This window comes from Epinephelus lanceolatus, chromosome 9 (assembly GCF_041903045.1).
Source record: "Epinephelus lanceolatus isolate andai-2023 chromosome 9, ASM4190304v1, whole genome shotgun sequence".
Taxonomy (NCBI): Eukaryota; Metazoa; Chordata; class Actinopteri; order Perciformes; family Serranidae; genus Epinephelus; species Epinephelus lanceolatus.
This window is the reverse complement of record NC_135742.1, coordinates 4,476,015-4,496,969: the sequence shown is the minus strand read 5'-3', so window position 1 is coordinate 4,496,969 and position 20,955 is coordinate 4,476,015. Positions and strand designations below refer to the sequence as shown.

The 20,955-nt window shown below is 42.4% G+C and overlaps 1 protein-coding gene across 4 annotated transcripts in view; it reads left to right on the top strand.

Moving 5' to 3' along the window:
- Positions 1-20,955, top strand: part of LOC117253070 (ral guanine nucleotide dissociation stimulator-like) — a 94,659-nt gene that overhangs the window by 17,127 nt on the left and 56,577 nt on the right. For 2 of the 4 annotated variants that reach the window (XM_078170451.1, XM_033620414.2), the window contains exon 1: positions 2,147-2,381. The exons of 1 other annotated variant lie outside the window; for it this stretch is intronic. In XM_078170451.1, coding sequence (XP_078026577.1) covers positions 2,286-2,381 — 96 coding nt within the window. In that variant the 5' untranslated portion in view covers positions 2,147-2,285. Of the gene's footprint in view, positions 1-2,146; positions 2,382-17,486; positions 17,752-20,955 lie in introns of those variants that run through there. One more of the 4 variants, XM_033620412.2, reaches the window with a different exon arrangement.

Here is a 20,955-nt window from a genome sequence, read left to right as displayed (position 1 = left end):
GTCACAACGTCGTGAGGCGTCCCAGATGTGGCGTCGGTTGTCATCTACTATGACACACTACATGAGATGAGGCAATGGATTATTGTGTACGACACTCTTTGTCGTTCATGATCTGAGCCGACACTGCACAACGCTGCGTCAGAATAATCGGGCTGATATCATGTAGTGTGTACCTGGCATAAATTGGCCATAGGTGTAAATGTGAGTGTGAAGGGTTGTCTGTCTCTATAGCCCCTTTTACACTGCCAGATTTTCTGCCAGTGTTGGGCCGTTTTGCCGGCAAGCTGTGAGTGTTTAGACACACAGAGCCGGATTGGCGAGTTGATCCGAGGTGCCGAATTTTCCGCCTCGTAGGGTAGACATATTGGTGGAACCCTTTTAGTTTAAAAATACTGAGGTGCACTCAGTCTTGCACCTGACGCCGCACGTGCGACCCACTGGCGGTGGATAAACAGGAAACAGCTGATAGCAGGAATTAGCGAGCAGCTAGTAGCAAGAGGGAAACACAAACCTGACAGACACTGTAAAGATGAGCAACTGGGGAGACAAGGAATTGTGCGCCCTCCTTGTCCTCGCAAACGAAGACGCCATTAACCGTCAGATGACGGGGACGGTGAAGGACGAGCCGACTTACGAGAGAATCACCGAAGTACTGACCAGCCGCGGCTTCCCTCCCACATCACTGTTTACGTCACACGCTGAGCTACACGTTTTGTTGCTTGCTCACGCCCCCCATTGCCCCGAAAAAGGCGCATTCTGTATAAACAAAAGTAGGTAGGCGGCATTTTGCTGCACTCCCCGATTTTGTTTTTATACTGCCAATGCTGAAAAAAGACTGATTGGGCTTTCCTGCAAATTTGCACAATTCCTATCTAAAAAGGGCTAGTGTGTCAGTCCTGTGATAGTCTGGTGACCTGTCCAGGGTGTACCATGCCTCTCGCCCAGTGTCAGCTGGGATAGGCTCCACCCCCCACGATCTCCAGCAGGATAAGTGATTATGGAAAATGAATGAATGCATGAATGAAACCATTTTGTTAATGGAAGTGTGTGTAAAAAGTCTCCTCTTAGAAATTAAGTAAAATAAAGGGGAGACTCTCCGTCCATTTTTATTCAGTATCGTAGATAAGCAAATGCACATGGTATGATAACCACCAACTTTTATATCACGGTATACCTTGAAGCCGGTGTACCGATGCAACCCTACATATGAGAAACACTCATGAAAACATTGTGTCCCTTTACATGAGCTGTACTCAGTAGATTGAATTAAATGTGAAGCCAGCATGGACAGACAGAGAAAGGTGTGCCACACAGCAAAGTGCCAAATTTGATCACCAAAAATCTTTAGAGAAAGACGTCACTGTGTGATGTACTTATTCCTCTGGATCTCAGACGGGCGCGGTGAAGACACGCCACCGCACTTACTTACTTTGATACCATCAAAGATTTAATCAGGAGGAGGGAGAGGAGTCCCGACAGATATTTACCAAAGAAAACAGTTTTCCAAAGAGGGCTGGTAACCTGCCAGAACGTCTGGTTCCACATTTACCAGCAACATTAATGAGAGCTGATTCATACATCAGCCTCTGAAGCAGTCACCCTGCTTCATCTTTAATGGGCGCACACAGACAGTCTGACACTACAGGAGCCAAACACAGCCGGTCCTTCCCTCCTGATTAAATCGCTGCAGCATAATGAAGCAGAAGAGAGTCAAGACGGCAACTCGCAGCCTCTCTGTGTACCTGCTGCATTTCATTTGGCAAGGTTTTTTTTTTTGGGTCTGTCAGACGAATGCGGCTGTGTGGCAAGCCTGAGCACTTGAGCCTGTAACGTTACACAAGAAGAAGAAAGCAAACACACTGCGGTTGTGGCACAACAGCTGAGTGTTGGGCAATACCTCCAGAAGACGGAGAGACAAGAGAGCAGCTGCTGACAGTTAAGACGCTCCCTGGTGAGGGAGGCAGGCAGGGAGGGAGGGAGGAGGAGGAAAGAGAAGAGGAAGAGGGAGGGAAACGAGGAGAGTGCAGGGTTTGTTGGTGGCTGGGAAGAAGAGGAGGAGGAGGAGGAAGGAGGTGGAGGTAGAGGTGGAGGGTTCCTCTTTTTTTTTCTTCTCTCTGAGACGGATTCCTCGCAGTCTTCAGTGAGAGGCAGGGCGAGCGAGCGAGCAAGCAGACAGCTCGGGGAGTTCCTTCTTGATTTTTCTTTTCTTGTTTTATTATCTGTGGTTGGTGTATGTTTGCTGCGAGTGGCCGAACGGCGGCTACGCGGTGCGTTCAGTGTGCACCATGGAAGCCAAGTCCCTGTTCAGCCTGCACAGAGCCCTCGCTCAGCCCGTCAAGATGTGCATGTTCGATTTCCCTGTCACCATCCTGGACGACCTGGTGAGCTCCACTACCACGCCACTACACCGCAGAGAGCTGAGTGTGTGTGTGTGTGTGTGTGTGTGTGTGTGTGTGTGTGTGTGGGGGCATACATTACCTTGTAACTGCATGGTGTGTATATATGCCCATTTCTATGTGTGTATCTGAGGTATGTTTCTGTGTACTCAAGAGTGATATACTGTACACTGCATGGTACATTTAAATACTTAGTGTGTGTGTGTGTGTGTGTGTGTGTGTGCGCGCGAGTAGGATGCTGTGTATGGCTGGAGCAGTGCTGTACCATCATTCTAGTCACATAAAAGAGCATTACATTTGTATTTTTAGGCGATTTCAGCAAACAAAACTCTACTTTTTATGCTGTGTAATTAAAGTAGATGTCATTGTAATGTCCAGGTATTTGTAGGAAGTGTGTGTGTGTGTGCTTGTTTGTCCAGTGCCGCAGTGTTTCACTTGTGTACATCCCAATATTTGTGTGTACATGTCACAGGGCTCCTGCGCAATGTTCAGTGTTGATTCATAAGTCTAAAATGGGTTTAACAGTTTACAGAATTCCCAGTTTGGTTCGATGGGACACACTGGTTTCACAGTTTGATTTAATGCAGCAAAAAAGTAGAAATTTCCTTGATGTTTAAAATATTTAATTCATTAAAACTAACATTATAAAGTATATATTTACTTACTTTGAACAATGATGGAGTTTTACCTGAGTAACCCATCCTCTGGGGTGTGTTCTTGGCAGCATATAAAATAAAGCAGCTCCTTCTTCTTCTGGCGTACGTCCGTAGACCTTCAGCTCCGTTGACCAAACCAGTCCAGTGTTTCATCGTTCAGGTCAATTAGACGACTATTGCTATTCAGTGGCCGGCATTTGGGGCAGCTGGTTATTATGTGTTTGTCGTGGATTCCCACATTCACAATGGGCACTGTCCACTAGACTCCTGATGCCTGTCCTCAGGCGGTTGAGGGATGTCCATTGCTGTGCGGTCTTCAATGTAGTGATGGAGCCTTGATGGTTCTGCTGACCGTCACTGGTCCCTCCATCTTGCCTTGACCCAGGCAGCCTTGGAGGTATCAGATGGTACTGCACGAAGCAGGTCTTGGGCGTGTGTGGTGAAGGGGCACTGGGACTTGAGACACGAGCACTGTGGTGTCTCCGTAGCGATCTTGTGGAGGAGGTGGGACTCACTTGTCTATGCCTTTCGAGTGAGGGCCAGGGCGAATGCTTCTTGTCTGATCTTTGCTGGAGCGATAGCAGCGAGGACAGGCAGATGAAATGAAACAGAAAACAGATTTTTGATTTTATAAATGTATTAAAATTAACATCATAATTTGTGCTTTTGCTTTTTTGTACAAAGCAGGAGTTATGATCTAGCTGAAATGACTTGTTAAGGAATTTTCTAACAGAGCTTGAATACATTAAGCATTTTAATAAAGCCTGCAGGTTCCACTACAGAGTTGGGTCTCATATTCGTGGCTAGAAACGTAACGTTACCAATCGCCACAGTCATTTGAATTTGAATTTGTTTGGGAATGATTGCCTAAAATGTTGTGGGAATAACATTAGCTTGTTGCAGTGGCATAAGGTAGTTAAGGTGGGCCATAGTGTGCCTTAGTTACTAGTTGTGAAGTGCACACAGACAGTTTAGATGTATATATTTTACCAATGGTGTGTCTTACTGCAGTTTTAATGTTGTATCCATGTGTCAGTCATGAGAGATTTTGCACCAAAACTAGCTGCTGTAAATTGTATTGTCACGGTAAATGATTTAACTGAGACTTGATATTGGACAACAACACACACATCACCCAGCAGTCTTCAAAAACTACAAAAGAAAATTGGAAATTATTAGCTTAACTGAACACTTTATGTAGAATAAGCTTCTAATTTTGTTAGAGATTGATACTATTTTACAAAAACAGAAAACCATGATGGAGATGAGTTCTTCTTTGAACCCCACGGGCCCCGGTGCAACTGCACAGTCTGCACTGTCTCTAACTATATTTACGCCCCTGGCTTGTAGCATGTGTGTTGGACACACTGGGGTGATGCCAGTTGACACGTTTAAGTATTCCCACTGGTGTAACCAACCGTCGTGACACAAATGCGACACGCCGTTGTTGTTTTTTATGCACGACTCTCTCTCGCCATCACCTTCATAATTCACAGGAGAACCAAACTGGCTCCAAATGCCAGACCTGTAGGTTATTGGAGGATGTTTCATCTCTGATAAATGGTGTTAATAACCATCTTGCAATGAGCTAGCTTAGCATAGCTTCCTCCCAGTGTGTCTGACTGGAGTATAATGTGTTGGTTTGGTGGATGGGGGGGGCAGACAGCATGTTGCCTGTTGCATTGTGTGGGCTGCCTTGTTAAGAACATTATATTTAACACAATTTAAGCTGTATTATTATTATTTTCCAAATGTAATAAATGTAAATGTAATTTGGTTTGTAATGCATACCAAACCGAAAGCCTGCTTATTTGGTACTAAAGTGTCTTAAATTAATCTTTCAGAAGTCTTCAAAAAGCTCAGCTCAGCTCACTCATGTGAAGTGGGATTTTATTAATCTTTTTTTCTGACGTTGCATGGTAAAATGTCAAAATAATATGTAATATATCAAAAAATGCAGAATGCCTCTCGCATTAACACCATGCAGGTCAGGCTGGCAAAATAAAAAACACTCACATTTCATTTCTGGCCGTGATGCTCAGAGCAGAGACTTCACCTTCTGCAAACTGGTTGTCACTGCACCCTGGATCCATGGTGTCCAACCTGGGGGTCCCAGTCCCTATTAGGGGTCACCAAAGCTTCACAGGGGGTCACAGAGAGTGTCTAAAATTAAAAACAGTAGGTCTTTATTGAGGCGTTTCATTAATTTCTGTGAAGAAAACTAAATGAATTTGTTGTGTTAAACTTTCAAGATATAAACTGCAAAACAATCACACAGGATGCAGCGAAGAAACTGAACCCAGGCTGCACTCACAGAGCCTCCACTCTCTGCTCAACAGCCTCACCCAGTTAAACACCAAAGAGCCTGTAGAACAATGGCCAAGCGTCAGGAAAAGGAAAACACTGTCAAAAAAGACGCCTATTAAGTATGTATGATTGTTAAAAATGGAAAAAAAAAATCTGTAATACAGAGAGCTGTATAAAAAGTCTCTTAAAAACCAGGAAATATCATCTCTGATGCCTTTAACAGGAAATAATCCGCTCAGAATTCATCCATGTTGCTCATTTTGCACAAATTGAGTTCAATATTTTGGTCAGTTGTACAGTTTTTCTCTGTAGTTATTGTTATGCACTGAGCATAATATGAAATATCCTTAAAATATGTCACTCAGTCAGGGGTTGTCTGTTTACCCACTGATAGACAATGAGTCCTTGTGAGGGAAAACATTTGAAACCACAGCCCTGGATGACATGAGGAAGTGCAGATTCAGTGAAAATTGGCCGTTAACCAAGATTTCACAACATGAATGCATGTGCAAAAAGTTTTTCAGACTCAGCACGATGAGAGTCAAAGCAGTGGAGTCCCACACGCAGAGTGAGAAACACAAAATTGCAGCGGAAACGATGCATCCAACAGCAGGTACATCCCAGCTCTGTTCTACCCTCGTCTCCGCCACAAGACAAAAAAGTCATGTTTAGTTTACAAAAAACATTTGGGCAAAATTGTCCCCAACCCTACATAATTTATGCCGTCTTAAATTTCATCCTGAGCTGCATTAAGAAGACTTCAAATGTCTTAAATCTAACTTGCTGTACGCTATAGGAGCCCTGATGTCGTCGTATGCATGCAGCCCTGCAGCTGTCTATTTGTGTGATGTAAAGGAATACTGTATGAGAGCATGTGTGCATCAATAATATATAAGTGTGTGGTTTATTATTTGCGTGGTTTCCAGTGTAAAACATGTCGTAGCTGATGTAAAGGACGGTGAGTTTCTGGTCTTATCTGGAGAAGAGAAGCTGATTTTGCTGCTTTTTCTGTCCTTGTTTTGTTTTGTTTCACACCTCGGACCAATTAACGGCCAATCGGGGCCCGTAAACAAAAGTTGCATGACTCAATCGCCGTCTAATGAGCAGTTTCTGAAAACTTGTCAGCCCCTCAGGGTAAAGGTTTTAGCTCAAAGTGTAATTTTTTGCAAAACTTGATGCAATTTTTGGCGTCTCTTCCTGCTCTGCTGTTCTTAAGGTGACTTTTCACCTCATGTTGACTCTCAGTTTGCCCTCAGGTGATGCGATATGTTTACCTGGAGTTGCCTCTGGCTGCCAAAATCAAAACCTGTCACCTGTGGTTGTTTCCTTCACATGGGAACATACGTTTTTTTTTTGTAACTGCCAAGTTCATCTTTCATTGTTCTTTTCTTATCCATGTGGATGCAACTAAAGAGAAAACAAAGAGATCTGGGTGTGAACACAGCTTTTGTGTATATTGTGTGTGTGTGTGTGTGCCACTAAAAGCTGCGCACCCCGGCAACCGTCTCCCTGCAGAGGAGGGTGTGTCCTTTGATATTTTGACATGCTTGGTCGTGTCTCTAATAATCCCACGGCGCCTAATGAATGTGTGTCCTGTGTCGCCTCGTTAATAAACGCTGAGACTGAAAACACGAGACAGATCCTCCGCTGATGTGGGTGAACATCTGATTAACACTGTTGATTTGCGGAGTCATTTTTAATTGGGCACAGCCCGATATTAAACCTGCAGGGTCGCAGGCTCTTTATCTGAGACTGCAGTGCTTGTTGTTTACAGTTCTTTGTCGGTAGAAGGTTGTTTGTTAATATTTTCTGCAGCTTTATATCATAATTTCTTTTGTTCACATGTCCCCACTGAACAGTTTTATATTTATCAACTGTTTAAAGGTCCAGTGTGGGACTTAGGGGGATATATTGGCAGAAAAGGAATATAATAAGTGTGTTTTCTTTAGTGTGTAATCCTTAGATTAGACTTGTTGTGTTTTTGTTACCTCAGAATGAGCCGTTTCTATCTACATAGGGAGCAGGTCCTTGTCTGTGGAGATTGTCATGTTGCACCGCCATATTTCTACAGTAGCCCAGAACAGACAAACCAAACACTGGATCTAGAGAGGGACATTTGCATTTTTTAAGCAGCCTCCATAGTTAGAAGCACATCTGCAGCGAGCAGCGTCAGAGTTTCACTGATTTCTCAGTGTTTTTTCTGGTTGAAATCACCTTGTCTTTTTGTTTTGGAGAGGAAGAGATCTCTGCGGATGATTCAGCTCCCGGTAAAAACCTCCTGAACATCTGGATCTAAGTTATCATAGAAAAAAGGTGACCTAACATTAGCAGGCGCTGGGCTAATGGCCTGTCTCCAACTTGCCAAACAGCATCGGAGAAACACTGATTTGGACCGTGAAACTACTTTATTCAGTGTTTTTAGCGGTTTTAATCACCTGGTTTGTTTGTTGTGGAGAGGAAGAGACCTCTGCAGAAAATTTGGTTTTTGGTGTGACCCTCATAAACATCAGAAACTGAAGGAATTCTAGGGAGAAGTTTTAGCTGGTTGCATTCTGCAGTTCACTGCTAGACCCCACCAAATCCCCCTAAATCAGGGGCGTCAGACTCATTTTAGTTCATGGGCCACAAACAGCCCAATTTGATCTCAAGATGGCCGGACCAGTAAAACCACTGCACAATGACCTATAAATAACAACCCCTTCAAATTTTCCCTTTTTTGTCCTGTAAAGTTAATTCTGAGACTGTTTGCAAAACAAATGATGAGCACCCTGTGATATCCTCAGAAAAATATCTAACAGTATGTCTCAGTTTTTCCACATTCAGTCAGTCTACGACTCACTTTCACTGCATGTGACTTATTTCAAAATGTTTCCACTAAAGCAGAAGCTGTTGGAGAAGCAGGATTAAGTCGTCCGCAGCCTTATAAACCATTTTAAATCTAAAGTTCTGCCAGTGCCTCAGCAGCAGGGCTCCACAAATATTGTTTTAAGATAGTAGTCTGATACAGATTGTTTTGTGCTGAAGCTGCTGGTCGACAATATTTTGCACAATGTTCATTATCTTTAAATCTGACCACAGTAAGTATTCATTGTTATTTCAGAGAGCTGTTTTCTGGTCGGGGTGGAAAAGCCTCTGAGGCAGTAGTTTACATAAAGTATCTGCTCACTGCTCCTCTCAGCCTTCACAAGTGCATCAATATTCGGTGTGCAAAGTCATCTAGTGGGCTGGATTGGACCTTTTGGAGGACCAGTTCTGGCCCCTGGGCTGTATGTTTGACACCCCTGCCCTAAATCTCACACACTTCACCTTTGAGCGACAATGGTTTTTAGATTTTGGACTAAAAAAGAGAAACAAATCTTTATTATACATGCTATGTTTGTTTTTTACAGCTCTTTATTCAGTGTTTAAATACAGAAAAATTGCAGTTTGTACCATAAAAACATATTTTATAGCCGTCCAAGAAAAGAACACTGAAAAGTGTCCAAAAGTGTATGTCATATTCGGGACTGTTTCTCATGTTTTGCACGCCTTTTTGTTCAAGTTAGAGGAAATTTTAGACACACAAAAACAAGTTATTCTTTCAGGTTTGTGTTTGGGTGTCCACATACTTTTGGTCTTGTATTCTATTATAGTGTTGTATTTCTTCCTTTTAAATGTCTGTGTGGATTTTTAGTTTTAAGTGCAGACAGATTGGCCAGGATGGTGCGTTCATGCACAGTTACACAGACTGCAAATAAAGACGTCCTTCATCAGAAATACAGGCCTGTGAACGCAGCTTTGTCTGACTGTTGAAACTCTCCACCTGTGGAAATACTGAACATGAATCTGCTGCTGCGGAGCCAAGAACATCCTGATATATAATAGCCCCAATCACATCCTGTTGCTTCCTGTGAACTTGATTAGCTTGTTGTTCATGTTTTCTGAGGAGCACCTGAGGTGATGTCGTTGTATGTAACATGCTCTAACAATAATATTGAACCATGTTTGATACTCTGCTGTGTTGTCAGCGTGAGAGGCTTCTCTCTGTTGTGCTCACAACAGCTCGGTGTCTCTCGGCTGATTGTGTTTCACGCGGCCTGGATTCTTCTTCTGGGGTCAAATGAAGTCACTCATTCCTCCTGCTGTCAGTCTGCAGTTGTATTATGGTCTGGCTGGGTGAAATGAAATAAAGTCAGGACACGTCGTCGTAAAGTTCTGTTTTATGCAGTATTAAAGAGAAACCGCCAGGCTGTGAAAACACTTGTATAAAGTCCTCTGTGGCTGCGGAGGAGCTTTGTCAAGTCTGATGAAGTCATGGTGAAGTCATCTGGGTTATCTCAGCTCGCGCTCACAGATGACAAATTTATTACACACAGCCTGTGTTACAAACTGCCAGTGTGTGTTTATCAGGGAAGATGATGTTAATTGGTGCATTATGGGGAATGTAGTGCTCTGTTTTATGGTGCAAGACCTGTACTAGGGACTAAAAAATGTGTATTTTTCTGTATCTGATGCTTTTAACTTTTTTCCCTGGAAGTTTCCCAGCTTAATAGCAGCAATACTCCTACTAATAATAATGATCTTTATTTATAAAGCACGTTTCTAAGGAGTTACAAAGAGCTTTACATGTCAGTAATCAAAACAGACAAGACATGAAAGCAGCAACTTTAAGAAGAACTGATGAAAACACTTCAGTGTATAAAAACTGAAGAAATAAAGGACAATTTAAGTGAATTAGAAAATCAAATAAAGTCAGGAAAGGCTCTCCGATAAAAATCTGTTTTAAGAAGGGACTTAAAAGAGATCACTGCCTCTGCTGACCTGATTTCCTCGGGCAGATCTCCTCAGAGCCTCGGGGCCCTGACAGCAAACGCTCTGTCTGCTTTGGTTTACAGCCGGGCCTCTGGAACAGACAAAAGACCTCTGCTGCCCGAGGACCTCGAAGTACGTAGCGGCGTGTATGGCGCTAAGAGGTCAGAGATGTAACTGGGAGAGAGACCATGAAGAGCCTTTAAAGTAATCAGTAAAAATCTTAAAATCTATTCTAAAACGTACTAAATCACAGGAGCTCTCGTTTAATACATAGGTCATTATATCTGAAATTGCATGTTAAAGGTTCTGCAGACCCTCACAGGTATAGATGCTACAGGTGTGCTTCCATCCACCTGCTTATGAAAATAAATGAGTGAAAACACTGAAAATAAGAGAAAAAAAAAACAAACAGTTATTACAGCAAAAAAAAGTAGGCCTGATGTATCAATAAAGGCAAAATGTGACAAAGTGCACTGGAAACAGGCTTGGCAAATATGTCATGACGTACATGAAGCATGTGACTTAAACATCGACTGAAGAGCCAAAAACATTAGATCTGTGCGAAGCGACAAGGAGACTGTGAAAACACATGAACCAGAAATGTCGTGTTTCCATCCATTGATTTGATGTTAGACTGGAGCTCTTTAATTACACCATCTTGTTGTAGCCTCTTCTTCTGCTGTGGTTTAATGGGTTGGCCTATATTTTATCTCCAAGTGCACGTCACACACTGAGCGAGCCGCCTGTTAATGACGCTGTGGGCTAATGGGCATGTAGCTACTTCCATGTTTCAGATGATACGTCATGTTTGTAGTCGACCAATGAAGATGAGTTTACATATCACCTTGGGTTCGTCCTTCACCTTCTCAAAATGATCCCACACTTTGGATTTCCTGCCCGACATGTTATTAACTAGCCTGTGGAATAACCGCAGGTACCAGCCCTGGAAATTAACCTGAAAGTAAAGTAAAGTCACACATGGTCCAGTCATATAGGTTTGGATTTATTTTGACAAGGTGCAGCTCCTAATGGAGTTTTTTTCTGCGACTAAGCCAATGAAATCTTGACAACTAATGACCTTTCTGGTCGACTAACGTTTGGTCGACTATTTGGGGGCAGCCCTAGCTTGTAGTGACTAAAGCAGTGTTTTTATGGGATGTTTTGGCACCTGCAACCATTCTTGGACAAGAATAGTGGGATTACTTTAATAGTGAAAAACGACTACAGTGCATGAGACATGATAGATTAATTAATATTTAACCAAAGCCATTAAATTTCCTTAACCTTATCCAAAGTGTGGGGCCTTTAAATACTTCTTGCTGAAGTACAATGTCAAACAAAACCTCCTCACTTTTCTTCTTAAAATAAAATGTTGTTATAATCTTGAACTCAGTATTTATATCAACATAATTATTCACAGTTTCTTATTTATATCATGGTTGTTCTTATGTCACTCTGAGGTCAGGGTGTGATATTGTTTATTTGGCTTTGTCATTTCCTGTCAGAACATTGCATGGGTTTGATGAGTTCACATTATTACTCAGCTCGTGGTAACAGAGGCAAGTGTTAGAAATATAAAAATGCAGTTAATGCAGCAGTTGTTAGAGACTTAAAACTTAAAAGTTAAAAGCCGTGAGCTTTGCCAGACACAACAGTTGTCTATGAAGCAGGTCTGAAAACACGAAGGTGCAGAGATGTGAGTGCTCGTTGACAGCCAGCGATGGTAAAGAGTTTAACAGCAGCCAGATGTTCTCAGCTGCCAAGTGGTCAGGCTGTCAAACTGTCAGTCGGCTCTGAAGGAAATGAATGAACGTCTGCAGACTTGTTGATAATGTTCTCTGTGAAGTGTCGATGCTGTGAGGAAGTATTTTATCAGAGTGTTAACACTGACACAGTTTTCAGCAAACAAGTCAAGTATTTTATTGCATCAATCAACGATTATTAGGGATTGAATGCGCAGTCGTGCTTTAATTTGCTGCACAATTACACTCCCGCTCACCCACTGTTCAGGTTTAATGTTGTTTTGAAGTACAACAATATGCAGATTTTTGTCCTCAGGCAGTTTTAGTGTACTGTCAGTCCCCTCACTCCTCTCTCCCACTCGGTCCCTGAAGCCTCCACAGATGATCTGATGCTGATCTGAGTCATTGAACAGAAAAACAAGGTTCAGCTGCAGGCAGACAGTCACAACAGGCAACCAAGTCTAAAGGGGCTTAAAGTCCAGAAAGGGCAGTGAAGGGTCAATAAACAAGGCAGGCAGGATAACTAGACAGAGGGCCGGGGGCTTGGAGAGCACAATAGAATATTTGGCAGGGAACAATGGCTCAAGGGCAGGTATGTGTACAGCAGAACTGACGGGGGATTTGGGAACCGGTGTGCAGGCGGATTTGGAGGTGATGTGGAAAGATCAGAACACACTGGGGACAGCTGCTGGACAGGGAGGAAGGGAGGGAGAGGGTATTAGTTACTTGACATTTAGCGTCGCTATTGTCTCTCATTGTCTGTCCCTGTTCTTGTTTCTTTGACTCACAGGAAGCTGGTTAAAGTTCAAAGCAAAGTAGATGTGTAGCATTATTTTTGATCAAATCCAAGCTGGCTACCAAGGACGTTAGACGATATATATGGATATATGGTTGTGGCATTGACTGACCAAAATGTAATGTCAGGACCATAAACTGTATATAATAGTGAACGTATCTACTGTGAGGTCACCCACTGGTTTCAGCAAGTTTAGCCATCGCCATCTTGGTTTTTTTGAGAAAAAAAAATGAGTAACTTTAAGCCTTAATCAAATGTGATCAAATGAGTTACAAAACATTCACCCCTGTACCGTTGTCATGAACGCTAAAATTAGCTATGGACCGTTTCATTGCTTTTCTGTTGCTAGGGCAACAACTTTGGTCCCTGTTTACTTCCTGTCAGCTTCTGCATTAACATACATTCAAACAGGAAATACAAAGGGACCCATTTAGAATGTTTATGTTGTCCAGTTTGAAACGGTCTATAGAGACCAAAACTGTTTTTTGGAGCCAGCCTCAAGTGGCCATTCAAGGAATTGCAGTTTTTTTGTACTTCTGCATTGGCTTCATTTTTCAGTCCCGGAGGCTGCCGCTCAGTCAGGATGTCTAATACCGACGTCAATTAGAATACTGATGACAGATAACATTGTTTTGTTGGGTTTAAATTGTGTTCTTAAGCAACCACAGTCCAACATCTTCCAAACACCTCATGCAACCGTCTTCTTGACGTAGAATGAAAACTTTTAGTCGTAAAGTATGGAGGACAAAACCCAATGTCTGCAAAACATCATAACATCCACATAATGTGAAATTCTGACATTGTTAGATTTTTATTCCAACGAAAACTTTATGTCTTTCTGACTTTATATTGACGTCTGGTGCCAGCTGGGATATGTCTTATGCTGATCGTCACTTATACGTCAGTATCTGTCTCAACGATGACAAAAAAAGTTGTTTTGTAGGTTTCTTAAAGTTGTTTAGAGTTTGTCACTTCCTGGAAAACAAAAAGAAAGTTGATGACTCATCCTGCAGCTGTGGACGATATTAATTTTGCGTCTACTGAGAAGCTTTCTAATATTGACACAAGCTTACAATAAGGATGCATCAGCTCCATCTTGGGGATGACCCTACATCTCTTCTTCATCAGCAGCACTGCCAGCTTAGGATCTCGCCTTGAACATGTCTGGCCTCACTTCAAAAATGACTTCATCATGGTTTTCTTCTTCCTTCACCTCATGCCTGTAGTATTCGTCAGTAAGATGCACAGGTATAGGCGATGGTGGTGGCAAAAGGCCCTTGACAACAGAGAGCAGGCTGTCCTCATGACTGTTCTTAACGTTGAGTTAGTAGCTAGTCCCACCGTCAGCCATGTCTGCTACTGTGGATAGTAACTGCCAAGAACTTAGACAGACTTTGGTAATTTTAGAGAAGAAAACAAAACATTACCTTCTTCCTGTTTTGGTTGATTCACTTCCTTTGTGCCATAAATTGAGGTTTTATTTTGCGCTAGATCATACCCGCTGGCAGAAAGACTTGTGAAAGTGAAGCTGAAAGATAACCAATCTAAACGCTGATGGTATCGTTACTGTATAGCTAATGCATTGTGCGATCAACATTTGCTTCATATTGATAAGTAAAGGTATGCTATGCAGGAATTGTGTGTAACTGTTTCTAAACAACAGAAGTAAAAGTAATCGCTGACATCAGATTCACTCTCATTCGCTCTATTTGCGTTTTCTATGTGTTGTATCCACAATTCTAGTAGCTTTTTCTTGGATGCATATGGTCTGGCACCTGGACATTACCTTTATATAAACTCCTGACCTCACCTGCACCATGTGCCCAGAAATATCCGCAACACGACAAAGAAGAACAATCTGATAATTCAGACAGAGAGGCAAAGTCTCTGCAGATAAATAAACCCCCCGCACACTTCTAGTGGGTCAAAGGTGATGATAGAGAGGGATTACTTTAGTATGAGTCTATACATTGCTTTTTCTAACCAAAATCCTGCACACCTTTAAAACAAGAAAACTTGCTGACAGAAACACCTCCCTTGAAAGACACAAAATAAAGAAACAACAAACAGCCATTCAAATGAATAAAATGAAAAGGTGAAACTTGGTTTGAAAACAGATTCTTATTAATGTTGTGGAACAATCCAAAAAAGTAATCTTTATCACGGTACGATTTTCTAAACAAAGAGAGGCTGGTTAATGTCTTCCTCAGCCTAGGCGACGGTTGTCAGGCCGCCTCTCCCAGTGATCTCCCAGTGAACATGAGAAAGCATTTTTAAATGCCAGGACCTCAGAGGAGCACCTGAATGGCTCTGCTGGCTGAAATAATGTCAGGGAATAAATCCAGACGCTGTTCGAGGCAGCTCAGACCGCCTTCACTGGGTGTGAATGGGAAGCTTCTTCTTTTCTTTGTCCGTTACTGGGAAACTCTGTCATGGGGTTTATTTCCCAGTGCAGCAGGAACTGGGCATATAAGAGGAAAAAATAAAAATTCGCCTGTGATGGTTGGGTTGTTTGTTTCAAGTCAGCCAAAGCAATTTTCTCTTCACCTGCATCATGTTCTATTCTATTTATTGATTTTTCTTCTATTTTCCAGAAGGCTTTTGAACCTCAGCCAGTCGTTTCAAAACTTTTTAAAGCTCTGCAACCCTTCATATTGATTTATTTTGTCATGGCCCCTCCAAATGTGCACTCTGCTTTGTTTGTTTGGTTTGTGCAGTTCCTTTAGGCTGGTAGGAAAACTGTCAATCAAGCGCTTATATGGACAAAACATAAAAACTGAGATCACCTGAATAGGAGCACATCGGTCCACTTTAGATTGGGCTCTGGTGGGGTTTGTTTTTTACGATTGTAGGTATGTGACGTGACTAATTGAACAGAACAGGACTACAGCTTTGAAACCACTTGAATAAGTTGTCTTGGTCCTTGGGTTTCTTCTGTCAGTGTTGCTGCATCCAGTCCTCAAAAACAGGCAGGAACCTGTTTTTGTGCCTCTGTGCTGGCAACAGCCCTGGACGGATGCATTTTGTTTTCCGATTGTCGATCCGTGCTTACGTCCGTGCCATTCTCTTGATCAAAATGTCTCAAGATCGCCATGAAGTAATTTCTTAGTATTTTGTACTCCTAACGGTTCCAGAAAACGGTGGATTGCCCCCTCTGGGTTGGGAGAGAGTTACTGCCCCAAGCGGGGGAGTTCAAGTATCTCAAGGTCTTGTTCATGAGTGAAGGTAGAGTGGAGTGTGAGATGAATCAGCAGTTTGGCGCAGCATCTGCAGTGATGCGGACGCTGTGTCAGACTCGTGGTGAAGAGAGAGCTGAGCCAGAAGGTAAAGCTTTCGATTTACTTGTCCATCTACGTCCCGACCCTCAGCTATGGACATGAGTTCTGGGTAGTGACCAAAAGAATGAGGTCATGGATACAAGTGGCCGAAATGACCCTCCTCCGTGGGGTGGCTGGGCTCAGCCATAGAGATAGGGTAGAGAGCTTGGGGGCTCGGAGTAGAGACGCTGCTCCTTCGTGTCGACAGGGGTCAGTTGAGGTGGTTCGGGCATCTGGTCGAGATGCCCCCTGGGCGCCTCCCGTAAGGGGTGGTACGGGCACGTTCCACTGGTAGGACCCAGGGCAGACCCAGAACACGCAGGAGGGATTACATATCTCATCTGGCTTGGGAACGCCTTGGAAGCTGAAAACTGTCGCTGGGGAGAGGGATGTCTGGAATACTTTGCTCAGCCTGCTGCGATGAACTGATTCGATTTTGGTGGTCAAAGGTCAAGGTAACTGTGACCTTGCCTCTGTTTCATTCTCATGAACACGATATTTCAATAAGGTCAGAGGGACATTTCCTCAAATTTGTCACAAATGTCGATAGCCGTGGCTGGAAGGATTATATTTTCAGGGTGTCCATCCCATTCTCGGGAAGGCAATATCTTAGGAACTTCTTTAGGTAATTTCTTCATATTTGGCACAAACGTCCACTTGGACTCAGGAATAAACTGATTGGAATTTGGTTTTGAAAGATAAGGGTCACTGTGGCCTCACAAAACATATTTTGGGCCATAACTCAGGAATTAATTTGCTAATTATGACACAATTTCACAGAAATGTCTACTAGGATAAAATAATGAAGTGATGACATTTTATGTACAAAAGGTCAAAGTTCAGCTTCACTGTGACATCATAATGTTATGCAAAAACACTGCCTTTCTGGACATTATTCAACATCATAAATCAGGAACAGAAACTAAACTGGTGACCCTAAATCTTGGGTATCAACCTTGAGACTGTGCTGATTGTATAGATCTTCTGTGCTGCCAGGGGAAGATATATGTGAAGCATCCATTTTTTCACAGACCTGAATGTAAACTGTAACCGCAACTTGTCTGGTTCGCAGAGACATGCAGGCGGAAATACTAGTTTTATTTGGCACAGAACATGAATGATTAATTGCATAAGTCAGGTGTAGTCATGCTTCAGAAGGTGTTACCTGGTAAAGCTGTGGAGCGGGTCGACTGCTGATAATATCTCTCAGCATACGGCCTGGGGATGAGTGTAGTTTCCTTCTTCAGTTAATCAGGGAAGTCCCTTTGAGTTCCATGCCTCATCATTGGCTTTCATTTTCTGTTTGAGGGTTATAAAGTGTGTGAACACCACAGAGATGCAGTGCTGCTGCTGTTGTTGTGGCACTATTCGAAGAGGTTTCACCTCACCTTTGACAGACAAGCCGACATGCTGAGCTACTGGAAACCTTTTTTCTTTTTCCCAGCATAAGTTAATTTTTTCTAGTGTTGTTCCTTGCGTTGTTGACACAGCTGGTAAAGTCAATATGCATGAGCAGAGCGTCGGCAGGGGGTTCGGCCAATCTGGGACGAGGGGAGTGGGAGCCCTGGAGGCTCGTTGATGGGTTTTTTGCTCCGAGATTATTTGGATCCTGAGATTTCTGGTGTGGCTCTGAGGGAAGTCGGGATGTTGTGCTGGAGGCGGTGGACCTGCGGAGTGCTGGTCAGGACAGGTGTCTACTGGGACGGCGAGGATTATTACAGGACAGTCAGGAGAGCAGGCAGAGAGGTTGGATTTATGTTTTCTTTTATTCTCAGGCATATATCTGCTGCTTTAGTGTCTCTCTGAGGACACATTGATAAGGACTGAACTTGTGACTCCACTGTCAGTGAAAATTTCTGTAACCAAAAGGTCACCCCACTCTTACCGATGTGATCCAGGCTTCAGCTCTCATACTGATTGGTAAACCACGTTAGGATAGCATTTATCTGCCGATAAATTTGCAATTCTAATTTAATTCTAAAGTCCACTTTTAATTTATTTGGTTGATGAGATGATCGCACAGATATGATTAAGATTATTTTCCATCATAAAAATCTAGTTGGTGATTAATCTGAAGCACTTTTCTTTCTCCTTAAAATTCTTTCTATCTTATCTCGTCTTTTCAGAATTAGTGCTTCAGTATGTATTCACAGTTTGATGGAAATACCGTCATATGTACGGGCTGTCCAGTGTCCACGAGGCCTCGTGGTTAAAATGAACACCATGAAAATGCAATGTTTGCATTGAGCTGTTGCATGCCATATGCCTCTCTTTGTCCCCAAAGTTTATGTTGCTGTATTCAAGAAAATCATGTCTGGAAGATGATATATTTTTAAAGATAGAACTGATGTAGGTCGTCATTTCAAACATTATTTGGCAGGCTTGAGACATGGACTCAGGTTGGACTTAAGCCAGAAAATTTCACCTTGAGACTTGGCTAAAGCCGACTGAGACTACATGAATTTTTGGCAAATTTATCTCTGACTCATCCCTCCCGACAGTTGGTGGAGAAATCTGGTCTGGGCCCTTGGTCAGTACCAATATTCAGCCCAGATTATCTGGTAATGTGGGAGGCTTACAGATCCATTTCAAACCTCTCGAACTGCTGACAGACTCTTTATTGCTAGCAAGCTTTATTGTTGGGCTTTTATCAGGGTGTATTGCTGCTTGTTTAAATGACAAAGTTGACACAGTTTTACTTGTTTGTTGTTAAATGCAGAGCACAGAGCAATGAGGTGCAACATGGGAGGCTGTGGTTTCAGTTGGGATGCTTTGGTTGCATAGTTGATATGATACAGAATATTTGAGGAAGTAAAAATGGCGGCACAAGTTAGAATACTTGCTCTGGATGAAGGGAAGGCAGAAGCATGTAGGGAGAGGATGGACCCACCAGTCTGTGTGGGTTATGTTATTATTTCTCCTCCGTTGTTGTAGTTCAGCGATGTGCAGGTTGGTCTTTGAGGTATTTGTCTATCCCCTCCTTCACTCATTGAACGTTTTTCAACTCTCGCTTACCAGAAAAAAACAGCAATCGTACAGTGCTCAGCGCCTCGTCACGCTGCTGGTGTATGAAGCATGGTGTAAACATGCAGCACTCCCATGAAATAAAGAAAAGACATACACATAGCGGTAGTGGTAGGTGCTTGCCATCCCTGTGTGTGGCTTGACATTAGCATGGTCTTGCAATATTGCAGTTATTGCAACAGCTGAATTAGAGTGCTAAAAGTTGTTGGGCAGAAACTCAGAGCTGCGTTCATCAGTCTTTGTAATTTGTATTTTGCATGTATCAAACCGTGACCCCTGTACTGTGACCTCATATATAAGCCATGTCATTTCAATGGTCAGCATTCAGAGAGCCGGAAATCTTTATGCATTTGATTTTTAAGACTTAAACTTGCCTTAAAAGTCTCAAAAATAGCTCTGATACTGGGTCATAAAGTTCTGACTGGTCTTTGATTTACTAGAGAATTTTTTTTTTTTTTTCCAGAACAAAATTATCCTGAAGAGCAGGAGGAGGTAAAAGCAGTAACGCAACATTCAGTTTGGTTCTTGGGTAAATAACCAGACTCCTGCATCATAATGTGACGTGTCTGCAGTGGAAATAGAAGAAACAATAGCTGCTTCTCTGACTGTGATCTGATCCCATTAAGCGTCATTACAGCGTTCTGCACTTCACAGCGACATGAAACAGCACAGAGGCTTGACCTCAGCTGTCTGCTCCTGTTAGGAGCTGTCAGATGGAGACAAACAAGAAGGGCAGGAGGCCAACCTTTTCTCTGCCCACATCATACTCGCCCTGGCCATCGGATTCTTGAAAAGTCTAATTGGGTTTTTTTTAAATAGAATTCAACCGGCAGGTGATATTTCTGGCTTTGTCTGACTCACTGCTGGCATCTCGAGATCTGTGAACCTCCTGTGAGCCGCCGTCCAATCAGAGATCCTCAGATAGGAGGGGATCGATTCAGACTGAGGTCTTATTTAAAGGTCTCAGAGGCAAATTTGTGATTTTGGGCTATATTTTCAAAAAAGGGCTTCAAAACTGATATTAAGTCTGGGTTTACAAAGCGACCGTATGCCAGATTTCCTCTTGAGGATTCACGAAAGGTGTTATTTGTACATCCGTCCTCCCACTCAGTCGGTCACGCCAACACCTGTCAATCATCTCAATGAGCTGATTTCTGGGCTTCACAGGTGTAAAAGGAGCAGACAGGAAGTGTAGGATGCTGTCTGAACATTAAGCATCGATGCCTTTCTATAAGTTTGTTGTCGTCTCACTCTGTTGACGTAACTAATGGCCACATAATTAAGGCTGCAAGTACATAGACATATGATTGTTTATAACACACTATAATGTAGTTATAATCTGATCTAAAGACATTTTTAAGTGTTTAAAGTGTTGTCAACTAGTTGAATTTCTCCAATGAAAACATATATTATTACAACTGTGCTTTACCATATTTTCATTTATTATCTGTTCTTATTTATCTATTATCATTCAGATATGGATCCCTCAAAGGATGATAAACACTTAAAAAAGAGCCTTTATTCCTTAACCTTTAACACATGATATATGGGATATCAGTCTTAAATAAATGATTATAAACTGTTCATAAGGTTGAATATGGTGGTTAGAATTAAGTTTTACTTTATTAACTACACAGTTAAACCTTTGAGCATATTGTTATTTGAGCAGTCTTCTGCACCTCCTCTTGGCTCTGTTTTCAGGCTTTCGAAAATTGGGCTCATTACAGGAGACTTTGGCCAATCACAGGTCATTTCAGAGAGAATGTTCCTATTCGTTGTCCTTTAAATTCAGATGTGGGTGACTTCAGTGAAAGTCTGATTTAATAGAGGAGAAGATGGACTTATCAAAAACAGAGTCTGACAGTAAACGAAATAAAACACGTGTCAATATTGGTGAAGCGTTTCAGAGATAGAGAGAAAACATTG